Here is an 18,035-nt window from a genome sequence, read left to right as displayed (position 1 = left end):
ACCATATAAGTAGTTGTTGATTCATCCATCTATTAGTATTTGTAGAGTCATCTCTTGATTAGTGTTTTGTTTATATTCTGATGGATGGAGGAATCCTAAAGTAAAACCTGGGAGACTTTTTTCATACCCACTGAACACTTTCGGCCAAATATCAATTTATTTTATGTACATGGCTTTCGTTGTTGTGTTACAAGGTTAAATCGACATGAAAACATGATGTTTTGATAAGACGCACATCAATAATAAAACACTGAGCAAGTTACAATTACTGTCTGGACAGAGAAAATTAAGAATAACGTAACATTTTTACACATTTGCTGTTGGTTGTCATTGAATAAACATAGTAGTAAAAGTAGTAGTAGTAGCAGCAACAGCAGCAGCAGTAATAGAGGTAAATGAGTGAAATAATTCACAGTTTTCATATTAAACGACACAGAAATAATAATATGATAATAATAATATATAATCATACAATAAACTTTGGGCAATCTTGGGCTCTTTTTATATTTAGCAGTTTGCTCACTTTGATAACAAATTCCAAACAATGATGAAACCGTTCTTTTAATCTAGTCAAACATGTTCATGGGTAAGGCACTCGTTCTAAAGTTAAATATTAAGAGGAAAAGATTTGTACTTACCTCGTTGTTGCTATATTTAGAATCCCTGAAGAACCCCCAACTGTTGTGGAATTTTGTGAGACAGAGCCAAAGATGAGGAGTCAGGGTTTGGATGCACAGGGTTTTATTTAGAGTTGCAGAGACTACAAACAAACCAGCTGGATGAGAGTAAGGCAGCAGCTCTGTGCAAAACTCTTCCTATCTCTGCTATCTCTGGTCCTTTTTCAGCTTATATGTAAACAACGTCCACCAGAATAACATATGTTATCTTCCATAGCTTTTGGCGTCTGAAGACGTCTACTCATCAGTGTTATGACGCCCCATAAACTCATCTAATGTCAGGGTCAGGGCAGTTTGACCCCTCTAACAGTGGTGGCTGTCTCAAGGAAGACTGAAACTCTAATAATAATAATAATAATAATAATAATAATATATTGTCATTTCTGTACTTCTACTCTTCATTTGCCCACTGTAATTAAAGGGGTTAATTTCCTAAATTCGTAATTGCTAATTTTTACTATTTTGACTATTATGATTATTATGATTATGATTATTATTATTATTATTATTATTATTATTATTATTATTATTAGCCTACGTCATGCGTCACATCGTACGTTATCTCACGTTTAGACACGTTTGTACATACAATACATTTTAAAGCTGCAAAAAATCGTAAAATGCAAATATAATAAATACATATTATTGGGGTGTTTAACAGCATGTGCACATATTTTCTTGAAAAACAGAGGCTATAATTAAAAACTGGTCCGACGGAAGCAGGATTTATTTTTACCTCCCTGGTTTCTGTTTCCGGGTCACAGCCGCACTACATCCGGGCCACTGTACAGATTGTAGCCCGTGCATGGCATGGTTGACAGGGCAGCTCACGAACCAGGCAGGGAACCAGGGCGGACAGTACTTCCACCAGCCTGTAATAGAAGCGCCACGGTCAGACTGAGGAGTGTCTCCGTCCCCGGTGCTCGTCTCAGCCGCTGTCCTTCCTCCCCGAGAGCGGAGCTCCACGCTTGTCATTGCTCGGGTTAGCCTCAGAACTGACGGCGGTTCACGTTAGCTCTGTGAAAATGGCGGATATGCCGGAGAAGAGCCTGGACGACTTCTTCGCCAAGCGGGATAAAAAGAAGAAGAAAGAGAAGGGGAAGGGCAAAGAGACGGCCGCCGCGGGGCCCACGACGGCCCTGATGAAGAAGATGAAGAAAGAGAAAGAAAAATCCACCAAAAACGAGAATCAGGACGCGAATCAGGTCGTTAAGGTAACAGGCGCTGCCCTAACTTTTTACCTCATCATCTTAGCCAGAGCCCCGGTGTCGTGTCAGATTTGGTGTTCTCATCAGCGTGCCCCCCCCCTCCTCCCCATGCAGACAGCGGCTTCGTTAGGTTTTCTGTCGCCGTGAATGAGAATCGTGATTGTCGGTGTCGACGTGGAGCGACCAAACGCCGGCTGTTAGCTAGCATATGGTTTCGGCAGCACATTCTGACGCCTGGCACAGTTTGGCAGTGACACGTGTTTTCAGCTTTTGTGACACCAGATTATCTCCCGTGGGGGGGTCGTTACTTCAGTTGATCCCTGATATGTCGCTGTTCCCTTCCTATGTCTTGGGTGTGTCGCTTTAGGTGCTGATCTCTGGAGAGTGTTAGCTTAAAATCCCTGTTTCATGCTTTGGATTGATCCTTTCTTTGTGAAAGGGAAGCAAACTGTTCCCAAAGGGTTACGTTTCTCTATATCAGGAAAGTCGAGCCCGCTGCTTCATCTGCACATTGAACATATTTAGTAACCGCACATCTTTTTCAGGCTTTAAGACACAAAGTCTTTTTACTTGCCATGCTACAATCGTGGTTAAATACATTTCTTACTGCTATATTTGTTGAGATGAGGCCCTACGGCGTTATAGGCATTTGTGTTCTCTGGGTTTTGATTTAGGACTGTGAAATCATTTGTAGCTGGAGAAACGAAATTGTTGATGGCCTATGCTCCAGAAGGAGCTCAGGGCCTCACTTCGTACCATCACTTGTGAATGTGTCTGTCATGTGATGGATGGGCAGCCTGTCTTCACACATTTTCAGATGGATCGGCTCCACGTGACCCTAAGTTAGATAACGTGGCATAGAAGCTGTCGATCTTCTCATTTTCTTCCCGGCCATTCACAAGCGCAAGCTACCATTGGTGACCAATAGATGCCACGATGAAGACATTTTAGTGTCATAGCTATGGTGAAAGATCCTGACGCTGTCAGGGCCTCTGAAACCATTTCTTGGCCCCAAGTGCTGCTGTTCTTCAAAGAGTCTCGTACCACCGAGCTTCTCCCGTGAGATCCCCCGTTTCTTGAGGAGGTTATGCAGTGGCATGTTTTCTGCCTAGGAGGACGAGGAATGGAAGGAGTTTGAGCAGAAGGAGGTGGACTACAGTGGGCTTCGCCTTCAAGCCTTGCAGATAAGGTGAGACGAACGTCTTTGTATATTGTTTTTGTCTTTTTCACCTCAGCCTTGGTTCTTTCATAGTGGCAGACAGGAAGGTAATATTTTAACCTCGAAACAAGAGAGAAGACTAGTAAAATACATTTAGCTTTATCAAGGAACCTTCGTGTAATGGTTGCAGGACAGATCTAGGGCGTTCTTCATCTTAATTGTCTTTGTAGAAAGGTTATTTTTAATTTTTTAGGGCTTTTATACACACTAGATAGAGTAAAATATGTTGTTTTATTGACAGATCAGTTCCATACGGAAGCTAAAAGAACCAAAAATTGACAGCATATAGTCCATAGAAATGGTTTAATACTACTAACTTTCAAAGGACATCAAGTGATGCATTAATCTGCTATGAATGGTAATAATCATCAGAAAGAGACCTTTCAAGACTAACAGGTGCAAATTTGCTGAAAATCAAACCTGTGGACAATTTATTTTTTGGAACAAATTAGAAGGTCTGTAAGGCTGAAGCACAGAACACACAAGCAGCTAACCGTTTTGTTTCTCAGCTGACCAACCCTAAAGGTCAGATATGGAGCAGCCAGTTATCTCTGCTCGCCGTCCTGTCTGCAGCCGCCGCGTGTTCACCGCTACTCGTGTCCTTTTAATTGCAGTGACGAGAAGGAGGAAGAGGAATACGAGAAGGAGGAGGTTGGTGAGGACGGGGAGATCATCCTGGTGAGTGGAGACAAGGTGTCCGGGCCCTGGAACAAGTCTGGTGGAGCTCCTCCTCCTCCTGGTGCCGTGGCAGCTGCCGCTGCCGCCGCGGCCGCCGCTGCTCCTCCTGCTGATGGTGAGTTTCTCAACGCCCCACGTCCTTCTTTCTTCTTTAAAGGAGACAAATTTTAGCTTCACCCAGAAACGTTTTTAGTTGTCTTGGCCCTTTGTTCTTGTTAGGTAATCCTTCTCCTTGCATTGGCTTCTTTAAGTTTTCACACTCGAAGACAATCTGGTCAAACAGCCTTCAAAGACCCAACAGTCTCATAAAGTAAATAACTTTTATGCCTTCAGTTACTGTCGTCAAGCTTCATGTCAAGCTGCAGACCTGCGTCGTCTCAAGGACACGTCCCCCTTCGTGAGGCTTTATAAAATGCATGTTCGGCTAATGAAGTGATTAAAATGGGCTGCATTTGAAGAAGTTGTCAAACTGGGCCGGCTTCGTAGCACCGTGCCCAACGCCATCCGCCTTCACACTGGAGCGCAGCTGTTAAATTGGTGCCGGTAACTAGTTTGGCGGTTGCTATAACCGTCCAACCAGTTTAATTAGCAGTCATTCTGATTGTGCTCCTGTCGGTCTTGGTCATAATCGGGTCGAGTGACCAGTCTTGTTGCTCTTTGTGCAGAGGACACCGAGGTGTCTGAGGCCAAGCCCGCTGGTGTGTATCGCCCCCCGGGAGCTCGACAGACCACCACCAGAAGGGGCCCCACCCAGGGCCCCCCCGAGATCTACAGTGACGCACAGTTCCCCTCTCTACTGTCCACCGCCAAGCATGTGGAGACGCGCAAGTAAGTGGGGTTCGAGAAGCGGCGGTTCGCGTGCTTTTCTTTCTCGCCTCTGATGAGCCGTGTTTGTGTTTCAGGGACCGAGAGATGGAGAAGACCTTTGAGGTGGTCAAACACAAGAACCGCGGTAGAGAGGAGACCGGTGGAGCTTCTATGCAGCATTTGCAGCTGGACAACCAGTACGCCATCCTGGGGGATAAGTAGAGCCGCTTCCCTCCATTCCCCCCCTCCCCTCCCCTCCCCGCCCCCTCTCCCTCCCCTCCCCGCCCCGCCCCCTCTCCCTCCCCTTCCCTCCCCAGGCCCCTCCAGCACGGTCCTGCCCAGCCCCTTGAAAGAAGCTGAACTCCAGCCGTGTGGCCTGCAGTCCTGACGGAGCTCATGCTGCCACCATCGCCACGCTGGTTCCTCACACAAACTCACAACCCCAAACACACACTCGGTCCCACGCAACAATTACCGCTGTTCAGTGGCACCCCCCCACCCCCCCCCCCCCCCCTTCAAATACATCACACTTCAAATACGTTTTGGGTCGGCAAAACTCGACGGACTGCACCCGGCGGGGCTGACGAAAGAGGAAACGATTTTGAAAATCAACAAAATCCAGCCAGAACACGCGGCGCTGCAAGCGACAGCAAAAGGCGGCGCGGCCGTCCTTTGTGGATTGTACTCAGAGCAGCGGTTGCGTGACGCAACCTTCTCCGGACTTCAACGCGCTTTGATAAAAGCCACGGAGGATCGAAGAAGACTCTAGGCGAGACGATTTTACAAAACTTCTGTGAAAATATCTATTTTTTTGCGAGATCATTATAACCCAATCGCACATGGTTGTGTTCAGGTGTGCTTTTGAGTTGCGGTCGGGGCTTCAGGAGCAGGGATACTACCTCAGCAGCACAGCAGGTGGTGACCATGTGGACTGAGCTTCTTCTTTGTTTTGCCCGCTGTGGTGGTGAAGGGGGCAAACACCCGGGCCGCCCCGCAAACAAGCTGGCCATCACGCTGTTTGGTTGAGAAACTTGATGCTATGTCTCCTTTTCCTTTCCTTTTCTTTTTCCCCCCCATTTCTTGACGGTGACGATGACTCGGAGATCTACGGACAAGAAGCGATAGGTTGTGGTCCTCATTTAGAATTTCTATATAAAGTGGCCTTACTGATGGATGGACACTGCATCGTCATCTGAAGTGAATTAACTTGTCTCTCGGGCCGCGGCCTGCCTCTGGATCTCACCACTTTGTGGAGGAAAAAAAAAAAAAGCATAAAGAAAAGAAAAAAAACCCTCTTCTGTTCAAGAATGTAGTGCTGTTGTAGTTTGCCTGATGATTACAACTACTAACTGTCTTTCATATCCACCGTTTGATTTTTGCTGCCCTCACGTTTCAATCCTCAGAGGGGGGAAAAAGAACATCTGAATTCCAACTTGGTTTTTCTAATCTGAAACACCGGTTTTCCGGCAACAAATGCTTTGCTGTGGTTTGACACAAGAAAAGTTATGGAACCACTTTAAAGGTACAATATGTTTATTGCAAAAAGTTCCAATTTGTGGAGGTTTGTCATCCGGTGGCTCCGGACTGGACGCCACGTCGTCTCATCTCACATATTGTACCTTTAAAATCATACTTGTTGAGGTTGTTTGCTCGTTTCGAGTTCATAACTTTTATTATTCATAGTAAAGTGATATAATTGGGACTCTTTCTGACTTTGTTTTTGTGTTTTTTTTCTTCAAGCGAGGCTTTTCCTTGTCGCTCCCGTCTCGACCCTCGCTGCTCGCCTGTAAGCGTACTTCCACCAAAACAACAGAGTACCCTCTTCTGACAAAACTACGTTCAACGATGTGCCCAGATCAATTCAAAGGGGCTTTTAATGCAAGCAAAGATGTTTAAAAAAAAAAAAAACAAACAAAAAAAAACCAAACCTGAATCTATGTGTGTACTTCTCATTTAAAAAAAAAAAAAAAAAAGGTGTCGGGGACAATGAATCCCTGCTGCGACGATTTAGGTGGAAGTCGGTCATATTTGTGAAGAAAAGAACAGTTCAGGGCGCGGAAAAAAAACAAACCTTAAATAAACGTGTTCATTGTGAATTTAGTCCCGTCTGACTCTATGAAGTGGAATATTTGGATTACTTGACTGTTTCCTGAAAAGCTGTCGTCCGTTTGTTGACTCACAATAACCTGCTTCACTCCTGTGTTTGTCTCATTTCTGTCAAACAAGCTGTTTCTTTCCCCGGCGTGGAAACACCCGCAGGATAAATTATCAAAAAGCTACAGCTCTTTTTAGAGGAAAACAAAGATTTCCAGATGACCTTATACCAAGCATATTAACAAATAAAAAGCTTTTCTCACACAACAGACTTTTTTTTTTTTTTTTTTTTTCCCTCCAAAGTTTGTTTATTGACTCCAGCACCAGTTGTCTGTAAGTCGGAGCAAAGCGGCGGATTGACGCTCCAACTCCAGAATCAAACTCGTTCGTTTGTCCCGGGTTTCATGTTTCCGCCTGCTGAGCTCTTTGTGGGCTTTTCATTTTCCTCTCTCCTAAAGAAAAATCAGAAACCCAACATAAACATATAAGTGCCAATCCAGCTGTTGCTTTAATTTTGGAAAAAGAAATGTTAATACGTGACTGTAGGTGGTGTCATGCATGTTGGCTGGGATGTGTGGTACCTGTAGTACTTCTTCAGTGGTTGGTTTGGGTGATGGGAAGCCGGAAGCATCACTCAGGATGTTCCACTCAGCGTTATCCTTTTAACAAAAAAATAAATATAAATTAAAAAAAAGCACAAGTCTCTGCATGTGTGTGTGCATGCATTTTTACTGGACCACATGTAAGACCTATTGAAGCTAAAGAAACATTCTGGAGAGATGATAGATCCCGTCTTAATATACTGAAAGCATGGCATTTCGCTTTACTTACTTTTTCTATCCAGATAAATGTCTTGTTTGTTTGTCGTTTTAGGGACAGAATGATTTTATTTATCATTAAAGCTAAGAAAACAGGTTCATCCATGTATATGAAAAAAAAAAGAAATCAAGCCATGCTGGACTAAATGTTTCCGTAAACTAGAGAGTACAAAGGTCAAACGATTTCTGCAGCTCTTGTATACTGTGTACTAAAGAAGTCCAGTTGGCACAGTTATCAGTGAAAAACATCAATTAAAGATAGAGCAGGTTTGAAATGGCCATCATTTAAAAAAAAAAAAAAAAAGGGAAAAAAACACTTTTTCCTCTTTGCCACTTCTTTTTTTTTTTTTACCCACATCTTCTGGATCGTTCCCTGCGTCTGGAAGCGGAGCCGCGTCTCCTGCACGCCACTGGAATAAAAAGGAACGACACTTCATTTGAACACATTACGTCATAACATGGAGTAACCCGAGAAATGATGGTCCCTGACATGAGAGTTCAAACAAAATGACCAAATGTTTAATACGTGAACCATAAAAGCTCACGTTAGACCGAATTCAGACCCCCCAATAAATAAAACAAACCCAACACATTTCACTTAGACTGATTATCAACAGAAGTTCTACTAATAAAATAAGGTAAAGCTGCACTAAAAGGCAAATCTTTGTAGGAATCAGGTTGGCTGAATTTCCTTCCATCACAGTAAATCTGCACAGATTTCTTTGACGTTTTCTTACCAAGGCGGCAGAGAGAAGCGCCACCAAGCAGAGCAGAGCGACTCCCCTCATCCTGTCTGTCCTTTTCTCTTTCTGACTCTGATACTCGGCGTCTCCGCTCAGCCTGTTCGGCTCCAGGGCTGCTCTCATACCAAAGTCCAACGTGGTGTATTTGTTTGTGATTGTTTGCTTTTAGGTTGTTTGTTTGTTTTTGTGGGGTTTTTCTGCTCACATTCTGCCTATGAAGGTAAAAGACGGCCAATAACTGAGGCTTGTTCTTCAAGTATATATATATATAGATAGATAGATAGATAGATAGATAGATAGATAGATAGATAGATAGATAGATAGATAGATAGATAGATGAGTTTTTGTTTTATTTATATATATACATAATGATGGGCTCACAAATAAAACATCAGCTTATTGTGCGAAATGATGAGGGAGTTTCATAACAGAGACGACTAACTGACTGTAGGACTATAAGAAGCTTGCAAGATGTAAAATATAGATAAATATATGCGTAAGAATATAATCAAGTCTCTAATATGCAGAGGATCATGGCACTCAGACAAATGGTGCAATGATAAACAATAAAAAAAAAAAGTCTGGAAGACTCGGAGTCATGAGAGCTCGCACCAACAGACTGAAGAATAGCTTCTTCCCCATGGCTGTGAAGAGACTGCTGCAGGGATCATGACCCCCCCCCCCCCCCCCCCCCAAAAAAAGAACTTGCACTTCAATACCGCACCTTACCAAAGACTATTTTTTTATTTAAATGTGAATGTGACATGCTGCTGCTGCTATTAGTGATGCAACAAACGGAATCCCGTTGTACTTGCACAATGACAATAAAGCTTCTTAAATCTCAAAAGCATAAATTGTGAAACTATTTACACTGAATTGGCTTCAGTTTTTACAAAGTCGTTCATGAACAGCCTGAGATTCGCTTTATGAGAAGAGGCTCCGTGAAATCCTCTCCTTTTCTCCCTCAGAAGTCCTGCAGCCTCCAGCAGGTACGTTTTCATCAAGTCACTCTCAGAGTGTGTCATCCTGGGACAAATAACACAGCCAACTTTCCACAACTGGGTCTCGGTGTCGTGGTTGTTGGACCTTTATTGAGAAACTGTCCTCATTTCGACACTGTGCCTCGTCAGGCTTGCAGCCCCGATGGGAGCCTCTGGTGGGAGGTTGGGTGTCTCTTTTGCCCCACGGGGATGTCTGTGTGTGCATTGTGCATTCTCAGAGCGCCACCTCGGGGATCTCCACTGCATAAATCAAGTCCACTACGTCACCAAATTTAAAGCCACCGAGTGAGGAAATGAAGGAAACTCATTGAGACAAATCTTTAATCGAATGTTCAGCAGTTGTAGCAGGAACAGATGTTGTGTTTCACATTGTTGCTCCATCCTTAAAAATAAATCAATCAATCAATAAAAAGATAAACAAATGTGAACGTTGAGAGAACACACAATGAAGAGATCTTGACTTGATTGAAAGCTCTTACCTGGGTGTCCTCTTCATCCAGCAGAGGTTTGGAGAACCCGACGCCAGGATCATCATCTGTTTCCCACTGCTGCGGCAGCTCCAGGGAGACGGTGCTCTGCCGCGGTGCATCCTGGGAAATCAGCTAGAAACCGCACAAGATGCAAGTCTGATTCATAATTCAACCGTTTTTTTCCAATCAAATGGGGGGAAAGTCCATCGTGTTTTTAATACCACCCGCACGATATTTGACCTGCACTCACCGGTTTGTCGTCATCCTCCCCTGTCTGAAATAAAAGAAGAACATTGGACTTTAAAAAAAAAGAAGAAAAAAAAAAAGAAGTATGGTAACACATTTACCCAGGCCAGTTTCATAACAGCCTGTCCTCAGACGCTGGTAGACACAGTAAGATTACCTCGGAGCTGAATTTAATAATAATTTTGTTCTACTTTTTCAGTGTGTTCATGCTTTACTTGAATGCTCGATTTGAAGTTCATGTTACCGGCAAAAAGAAAGTCAGAACATGGCAAACATAAACTTCCCCACAAAGTTTACTCACCTGGGTGTCATTGATTGTCTTGTTGAACCCGCGGTCGTCCTCCAAGGGAGAATCACATTGGTACAGGATCTGGAAGGCACATTGTTGAATTAGAGGGTGAAGAACTAAAAAAATATAAAAAAGAGAGATTGTCACGAATAACTTTGCATTCTTCTAAATATCTCATTTATGAGTTGCTGTCTTAAGTTTACAGAAAATCCTGTCAAACTGACTGACTTTCTCCCACAAGTTGATCATATATTACTTGATTTTCGCCCTTTTAGAGCCCCCCCCCCCCCCCCCCCCCCCCCACCCACCCCCTTACCTTTCCATTTTCCATGCAGTTATGCCCTTGAACTGGGCTGTCCTGAAAGTAAGCAGTTCCAAACAAACAGAACAACACAAACGCTCTCATCTTGAATAATGAAGCGCGGTCTTGTTTGCCGATGGATCTGTTGGTTATGACGAGGTGGTGTTCTGTCCTTCGCTTATAGCCAGATATCAAAGTCCAGCTTGCCCACCACTTTTATAAACAAAAGGAAAAAAGAAAATTGTCGATTTGAACAACATTCTCCTGAAATCTAAAACGCATTCATCCATCATAATTTAAATTTAAAAGTTAGTTGGTTTTTTTTTTTGTTTAACTGAGGTGAGATTACAGAGATTAAGTCCAAGAACCTCACCAAATGTCAGGATTGAAATAAGAAAACAAAAACAAAAACAAAAAATTCTTCCCACTGATGAAGAACGGATTGTTTTGTTAAACCCAGGCAACATTTTGAAAACGGAGATAATAATGATTTTACTGTGAAAGTAAGAAGGGTGACACAAAAAAGCTTCACCCACACAATCAAATTACTGCTGCGACCTGCATTGTGTAACAGGTTGGGAAAATAAAATGCATTTCTTTTCAATTATATTGCCAAAACCAAAACAGATGTTAAAGTGAGAGATATGCAGCTATGAACTCAACCTCAGTTCTTGGCTTCGTTCCACTCACTGGATTTAAAATGCACCGCTGTGGTGATGGCTCCTCTGTTTTTGAGGCGAGTCGCTACTGGTGTCAAGCCAGCCCTCACTTCGGAGATCGACGTCAAGCCAGCCGCCACTGTGTTTAGCCTGTACACTATGCTTTACCGTGAGGGCAAACTCAAATGGATTTCAAAATAAAAGTGATGTTTCAATGAATGAGATCTCGCCTTCATTCAGATAGTTAATAAAACACAAATTAATACTATGGCTAATAATAACACATAGAAACAAAGAAAATAAATGAATGTATCATTGATTCAAACTATTAAAAATGCAAAACACATTGTCAGTCAGTCAGTGATGTGTTAATGTTATTATAATGCTATAGACAGCAGCCCACTCTAATATCTTTATTCAAATTAAAGGCCCATCAGAAAAGCAGATCTAGACAAAATTCAGATTTAGATTAGATTACATTACATTACATTACATTACATTACATTAGATTTGATTAGTTATAAACAAAAAAATCATTTAACTTCAGACTGATAACAGGCAAGATCAGGATATGGTATATGAAAATTAGAGCCCTTTGAAAGCATATCTGGGCTTGAATGACTCTGATTTCAGACTGATATTAAAATAAATGTCCATGTTATCATTGAACCATTCCAACTCAGACTGATACTAGGCCACCCCAGGAGGTCACTCACTAAGTATCAGCTCAATCTGATGTAGCATAGCAAAATAAGAGCACTTTGAAATAGTAAATCTGAGCTCCATCCACGCTAAATTTGAACTAAGATTAAAAAGAATTTCCATGTTATCATTGAACCATTCCAACTCAGATTGATAGTAGGTCACCCCAGGAGGTCACTCACCAAGTATCAGCTAAATCTGATGTGGAATTTCAAAATAAGAGCACTTTGAAATAGCAAATCTGGGTTTTCCTCCTGGAGAAGACATGAAGGAGACCGACGACCTCTGCATGACCTTCTCACGAAGAGCCCAGGGCCAAAGACTCATCCCTCTCAGATGCAGACAGAGGAAACCATCACATTCACGCATACATGTGTTACTGTTCAGTCTTGTACAGGATCACATTGACTTATTTGATAATCTAATATTAATATTATTTTCTGTGTAGAGCAACACTGTGAGGAATTCTCCTCTGGGATTAATCTCAGCCCGTTTCAACACCTCACTTCGTTTAAATTCACTCTAAATCATTTTAAACTCCTAGTTTCTATGACGAGTCAGGTAAAAGGCGCGGCGGCGCGCTCCCTGATGCTCAGTGCGCGGTCACGTTGGTTGCCATGGCACCCGCAGACAGTCCAGACGGCGTCGCTGTCGTCGCACAGTCTCGCCCGAAAAGAGTCATCTCAACCGGAAAACCTTTTTATTTGTTATTCTAATTTATCCGCACAGGTGTGATTCGTGATTGGGGCTGGTGGTGTCCGTGGCAGGCGGAGATGGAGGCTCTCGGCCGGGAGGTGGGGGTCTTCGTCCGGGTCAGACCAACCGCAGACTTCGCTCACGGCCTCATCGAGTGTCTTCCAGACGGACAAGTAGCTCAATCTCACAAATACTATTCTAATTATAAAAAAATAAAAGGTTTATTACTCACATTCTATAAGAACCATTTCAAGGTGTTGTTGTAGTTTAATGAGTATTTTAATGAAGTAGAATTTCCACCATGCTTCTCTCGTGTTAATGTACATTTCTACATCCGATGACTTTTAACTTTAGTTTAACTTTGAGAAATGTCGAAACAAATGACCATAGTTTATTATTTTTGAGTCATAGTTTTTTTAAAATCAGATATGTTCGAAATGCCCTTCTGATAACGTTAAAAAGTAACTTAGCAGTGATTTTGTTATTAGAGTTCTTTTGTTATTTTCACCTGCAATGGTATAATGGAAGCAAAGTTGTACTCAAGAACAAACTTCCACTTCTCTTTAACCTCTGCTAATAGTTCAGTTAAAGGGTATTCCTAAACCAACATGTTTTATTTATCTGCTTGATGTGTGCAGATTTGTTCATTTACAAGACATATTGTCGACTGATCAGTGAACTTTATGTATGAACCTCCATCCATTTCTTTTTATACTGCTTTATCCTACCTAGCCCTGAATGGTTTGTCCAGGAAGTTTAGGTCAACAATTGACCTCACATGCATGTGTTTGGACTCTTGTAGAACCTGTATGAACCTGTTGAAGCGTAAGTGTAAGTGGATGCAGTGAGGTAGAGAGTAGTCCATAGATCAGTGCTTCCAGATATCTAAGTTGGCATATAATATTTATTTTCCAGGTAGTTCCAGGTAGGTAGAATCAAGCTGCATATTACCCAATCACAACGCCACACGTATACACGTATACGCCATACAACATACTGTCTCTCTCTCACACAGACAGTGAACATCCGTCAGAGGAAAGACTCCAGGAAGCCCCTGGATGGCAAGAAGAGTCGGCTGAGCTCCTGGTCGTTTCAGCTGGACGGCGTCCTACAGAATGTCTCCCAGGGGGACGTGTACAGCCGAGTGTGCAGACGCGTGACGCTCGGAGCACTCGACGGCTACAACGGTAGCTTTTCTTTAACTGGTGGTTTTCTTCTGGGGTATTACTAAGAAGCTGCCTGCTTTCAAATTGAATGTGTGTTTCTGTCAGGTACGGTGATTTGCTTCGGGCAAACGGGTGCAGGGAAAACCTACACGATGACCGGGTCGTCAGAGTCCTACGAGCAAAGGGGCCTGGTTCCCAGGGCCCTACAGGAGGTGAGTCTGACTGCAAGATGAACTCCACTTCCTACGAAACATGACTTGGAAACCTCTTAACAATATAACATAATGTGGCACGCAGCTGTTTCAGGAAGTGCAGAAGAGGACTGACCGGGCTTTCTCGGTGCACCTGTCCTACCTGGAGATCTACAATGAGAACCTGGTGGATCTGCTGCCGTGGCCACAGACTTTCCCTCCCCCGCCTCCAAGGGGCATGGCGGTGATGGAGGAGCCAGGCGGGGGGGTGTTCATCAGAGGTCTGTCCCTCCACCCGGTTCACGACGAAGAGGAAGCTCTGCATCTGCTCTTTGAAGTCAGTCCTCTGAGTCACACTGCTCAAATGCAAACAAAGCACTTCTTAAACCTTTTATGTGTTATTTTTTTCCCCTTCAGGGAGAAATGTATCGAATCGTTGGCTCTCATTCCCTGAACAGACGGTCCTCCAGGTCGCATTGCGTTTTAACTGTACATATTGAGGTATCAACAGTTTTTTTCACTCATACTGGACCTCGCAGCCGAACACCAAGTTAAAGGTAGAATTTTGTTTTGATTCGATCACAGTCTCACTCACGTACTGTGTCTGACGTCAAATATATCACCTCCAAACTGAACCTGGTGGACTTGGCTGGATCCGAGAGGCTGGGAAAGACTGGGGTGAGCTTCAGCTCAACACCACCGAGCTTCCGGTTCAGGTTGAAACATATTTAACGCCGTGTCAACTCGTCGCCTTTCCAGTCAGAAGGGCAGATGCTGAAGGAAGCCGGGTTCATCAATAAGTCCCTGTCGTTCTTGGAGCAGGCCATCCTCGCTCTCGCAGACTGCCGCAGAGACCACGTTCCCTTCAGACAGTCTAAACTCACACATGTCCTCAAAGACTCGCTCAGTAAGTCAGAAACCTCCTATGTGGTGGACCCAGTGACATCTTCTAAAAAATGATAATAATAAATCAGGTCTGAAATGATGTTTGTTTTCTTTAGGTGGGAACTGCAACATCGTTCTGGTGGCCAACGTCTATGCTGAGGCTGCACAGACTGAAGAAACTGTGAGGAGAGAAATTCATTATGTAAAAGAAACTGATATTTTATTGCGTCGGTTCAGTCGTAATTAATCGAATAGTTTCTATTCACTCCAGATCTCTACTCTGCGCTTTGCAAGTCGAATGAAGTGTGTCCAGACGAGCCCTGTTGTCAATGAACACATGAATCCAGCAGTGAGTTGACACGGGGGTGGGGGTGGGGGGTACTTCCTCAGCCTGTGTTGTGAGTCAGTCATGCGATTTGTTGTTTTGTGATGAGGCTGAGATCAAGAAACTTAAAAAGGAAGTACAGATGCTGAAGGACGAGCGGTCCATCTTCAATACGGTGGTGAGTGTCAAGAGAAAAAGTGTGACCCAGCACATATATTGATCCGTTTAATACTAATGGAGGTTCATGTTAGATTTTAAACGCCGACTCTTCACATTCTTGGTGCAGAATGGACAGAGTTCCCGATACGAGCCGCTGACTGAGGCTGAACGGGTCGAGGCTCAGAGCCAGGTTCAGAGCTACCTGGAGGGGAGCCTGGAGGGAATCAGTGTGAGAACCGAGCAAAGGATTAACAAACAAAAAACACCTTGTCTGATGTTAGACTGTCTTTGCATCTTTGTAAGTTTATACATCTCTCTGTGTCACGAACAGATCACAAGTGTCAGGCAAGTCCAAGCAGTGTTCGCTCAGTTCAAGCTGGCTGTGCAGTGAGTATCTCTAGAAATATTCCGAGTGACAAATATTCCCCCACAAGGATCTATTTGTTGAGGAAATGCATCGTGTGTGTGCGTGTGTGCGTGTGTGCGTGTGTGCGTGTGTGTGTGTGTGTGTGTGTGTGTGGGTGTGGGTGTGTGTGTGGGTGTGTGTGTGTGTGTGTGGGTGTGTGTGTAGGATGCAGGGGCAGACAGTGAAAGCTCAACAACGCCAAATATACGACTTGCTGAATAAAAATCAAAGTGCAAACCACGCCGATATGAAGGTGAGTAATTAGTTGTGCCACATCCTGCGTGACCAATTCACAGAGACTGAACTTGCTTGTTTTATTCTAAACTCTTCAGGATTGGGACGTCAGCGGTCGCCCCGAGCGACAGAAACAGACTGAACAACCAACATCATCTACAGGCGCAAGTAAGAAGTCAAAGGTCAAACAGGGGTAAGCAGACATTTTAGATTTGATTAAAAAGTTCATTTGTTTTTTCATGAATCAAAAGTTGTGTCAGAATCACCATGAATACTTCACTTAAAGAAAATACTTTCAGGGGAATTGGCGACAGTTTTGTAACTTATGGCCGTAACATCGGCTTAAAACCAAAGATATAACACTGAATGAAGATCAACGAGTTACAATCCAGCCCAAGTGCAGTTATTGAACAGAGCAGATCACTGTGTTACCAATCTGATTGTGGCCTGAACTATACTTAATATTTACTTCTTACTGACGTTTTCACGCCCCGACACTGATGTGATTATCCAGCCAAAGCAAGAGACGAGGAGAAGGAAGTCCCGTTTCAAAGAAACATTTGGAGAATTCCTCCGAATCCAAACTGACGGATGTTCAGACACCGAAGACGGATCCTGGAGACGCTGAAAGCCAGGAGGTGACGGAGTCACACCCACCTGCAAAAGAACCCTTCGTCTACGAGTATTCTCATGAATATACCATCGCCTGTTTAATGCTGGAGTTTCTTCTCTTGTTGTCCTGTAAGCTACACGTCTGTCTTACTGCCTCCGGGCTCCGTTTAGGGCTCCTCCACCCAAACCAGAAGCCTTCGAGGACTTCAGAAAGGGGCAAGGCAGCAAGATCAACCTCATCTTCAACGAGAACAAAGCTATTCTGCTGGACCGTCGCGGTCTACTTTGCCAGCTCAGCAAGGAAGTCAGTGACGTTAAGAGAGAGATAGACAGCGTCACAGCCGACTTACAGCAGCATGAGAGGAGAGAAGGCCAAGGTACTCTACACTTTTACATCAGCGAGAGTACTCACATGCCTTATTTCGTGATCTGTGACACATGTTCGCTCTTCTCAAGTTTCCCAAAGGATCTTATTGTATCCATCAGCAATTTGAGGTCGTCAGTTTGTCCCCGTTGTTTAATTTCTGGTCAGGGCATCAAGTTAATGGATCTGGAGGTTAAACTTTTTTCTTTACGGCTCTTTTAATCAGAAATTGAGCCGTGTGGTTATTGACTAAATATTTTGTCATCGAACCTGATATAAAACCACGCTGTACGAGGGGACCTCAAAGATGTGAAGGCATATTCTCCCTGTGTGTTCAGACGATCGGTCTCCAGTGAGAGATGGGCACGCTGCAGCACAGGAGCCAGAGGACTCTTTATTGGTGCGACTCGGAGAGCTTAAAGCTCGGTACAGGCAGAGATACAAGTCGCTGAGCCACATCAAGGCGGAGGTCAACTACTGTCAACACCTTGTGGATCAGTGCAGGGTCCGCCTGCACGCCGGTCAGTTCCTCAGCGGTGTCCTTTTCTCTGCAACTAAATTCATTTTATTCTTAAAAAAAAAACCAACCAAACATTGAAAGTAGTTTTTATGTGCGTCCCAGAGTTTGAGAGCTGGTATGAACAATCATTCCCGTCACCTGAGGATAATGAAGAAACGACTCCGAACACAAACTCCACACAGGTGAGTTTCCATCTCGCTCAGTGAAGCCGCAGTGAAACATCCGCCAGGAAAAGGTCGAATTATTGATTCTACAGGCGTCATTTATGCTAAGACGAACTTATCCTCTGTCAAAGTTGATCCGATGGAATTTAAGCCAGTGTGGAACATCGAGCAGAAAGATTTGACGAAGCAAAAGTTTGGTCCAGGTCTCTGAATCAGGTGTGTTCGTGTTACTGCTGCTGAAGACTTTCTATTTAGAGGGAAAGAGGACTGTACCAGTTTGTTTCTATCGGCAGAACAAAACAAAGGTAAAAACAGACGTTTTAACAATATACATTTTATTTTGTGTGCAGAGGAACAGTCGGGCGAAATCTTTTAGCCCTCAGCAGAAGATCTCGCCGTGA

General features: G+C 43.6%; 3 protein-coding genes and 1 long non-coding RNA gene across 8 annotated transcripts; 2 read left to right on the top strand and 2 right to left on the bottom strand.

The window, feature by feature from the left end:
- The first annotated feature begins 1,455 nt into the window (after positions 1-1,455).
- cdv3 (carnitine deficiency-associated gene expressed in ventricle 3) lies at positions 1,456-6,576 on the top strand. 4 transcript variants are annotated; one of them, XM_080489182.1, is made up of 6 exons: positions 1,456-1,891; positions 3,001-3,074; positions 3,719-3,897; positions 4,448-4,610; positions 4,685-4,786; positions 6,330-6,576. In XM_080489182.1, the coding sequence occupies exons 1-6, from the start codon at positions 1,703-1,705 to the stop codon at positions 6,415-6,417; spliced, it is 795 nt and encodes a 264-aa protein (XP_080345308.1). In that variant the 5' UTR covers positions 1,456-1,702; the 3' UTR covers positions 6,418-6,576. The 4 variants fall into 4 exon arrangements, with proteins under 4 accessions (XP_080345308.1, XP_080345307.1, XP_080345306.1 ...); XM_080489181.1 differs by having other exon boundaries at positions 1,460-1,891; positions 4,685-4,807; XM_080489180.1 differs by having other exon boundaries at positions 1,460-1,891; positions 2,998-3,074; positions 4,685-4,807.
- LOC308125444 lies at positions 6,556-8,340 on the bottom strand. The gene is made up of 4 exons (XR_013936382.1): positions 8,239-8,340; positions 7,858-7,911; positions 7,265-7,342; positions 6,556-7,135 (listed from the first exon to the last, which is right to left on the bottom strand). It is a non-coding gene; the product is annotated as an uncharacterized lncRNA (long non-coding RNA).
- A 1,210-nt stretch (positions 8,341-9,550) lies between these two features.
- Positions 9,551-11,341, bottom strand: LOC308125442 (uncharacterized protein). Of its 2 annotated transcripts, none has more exons than XM_080489179.1 (6): positions 11,242-11,341; positions 10,567-10,764; positions 10,263-10,331; positions 9,966-9,989; positions 9,725-9,847; positions 9,551-9,627 (listed from the first exon to the last, which is right to left on the bottom strand). In XM_080489179.1, the coding sequence occupies exons 2-6, from the start codon at positions 10,654-10,656 to the stop codon at positions 9,610-9,612; spliced, it is 324 nt and encodes a 107-aa protein (XP_080345305.1). In that variant the 5' UTR covers positions 10,657-10,764; positions 11,242-11,341; the 3' UTR covers positions 9,551-9,609. The 2 variants fall into 2 exon arrangements, with proteins under 2 accessions (XP_080345305.1, XP_080345304.1); XM_080489178.1 differs by having other exon boundaries at positions 11,215-11,324.
- Positions 11,342-12,529: 1,188 nt separating this feature from the next.
- On the top strand, positions 12,530-18,035 carry kif9 (kinesin family member 9; the record flags this gene model as incomplete). Its single annotated transcript, XM_080489964.1, has 18 exons — positions 12,530-12,589; positions 12,680-12,781; positions 13,624-13,795; positions 13,880-13,986; positions 14,072-14,302; positions 14,383-14,466; positions 14,551-14,643; positions 14,725-14,872; positions 14,967-15,031; positions 15,122-15,199; positions 15,285-15,374; positions 15,471-15,563; positions 15,666-15,721; positions 16,489-16,656; positions 16,758-16,963; positions 17,289-17,471; positions 17,573-17,652; positions 17,985-18,035. 18 exons carry the CDS (start codon positions 12,530-12,532, stop codon positions 18,033-18,035), a joined length of 2,067 nt encoding a protein of 688 aa, XP_080346090.1.

Source organism: Lipophrys pholis, assembly GCF_963383615.2.
Source record: "Lipophrys pholis genome assembly, chromosome: 20".
NCBI lineage: Eukaryota > Metazoa > Chordata > Actinopteri > Blenniiformes > Blenniidae > Lipophrys > Lipophrys pholis.
Note: the sequence above shows the minus strand (reverse complement) of the source record. Positions and strands in the feature narration are given on the sequence as shown.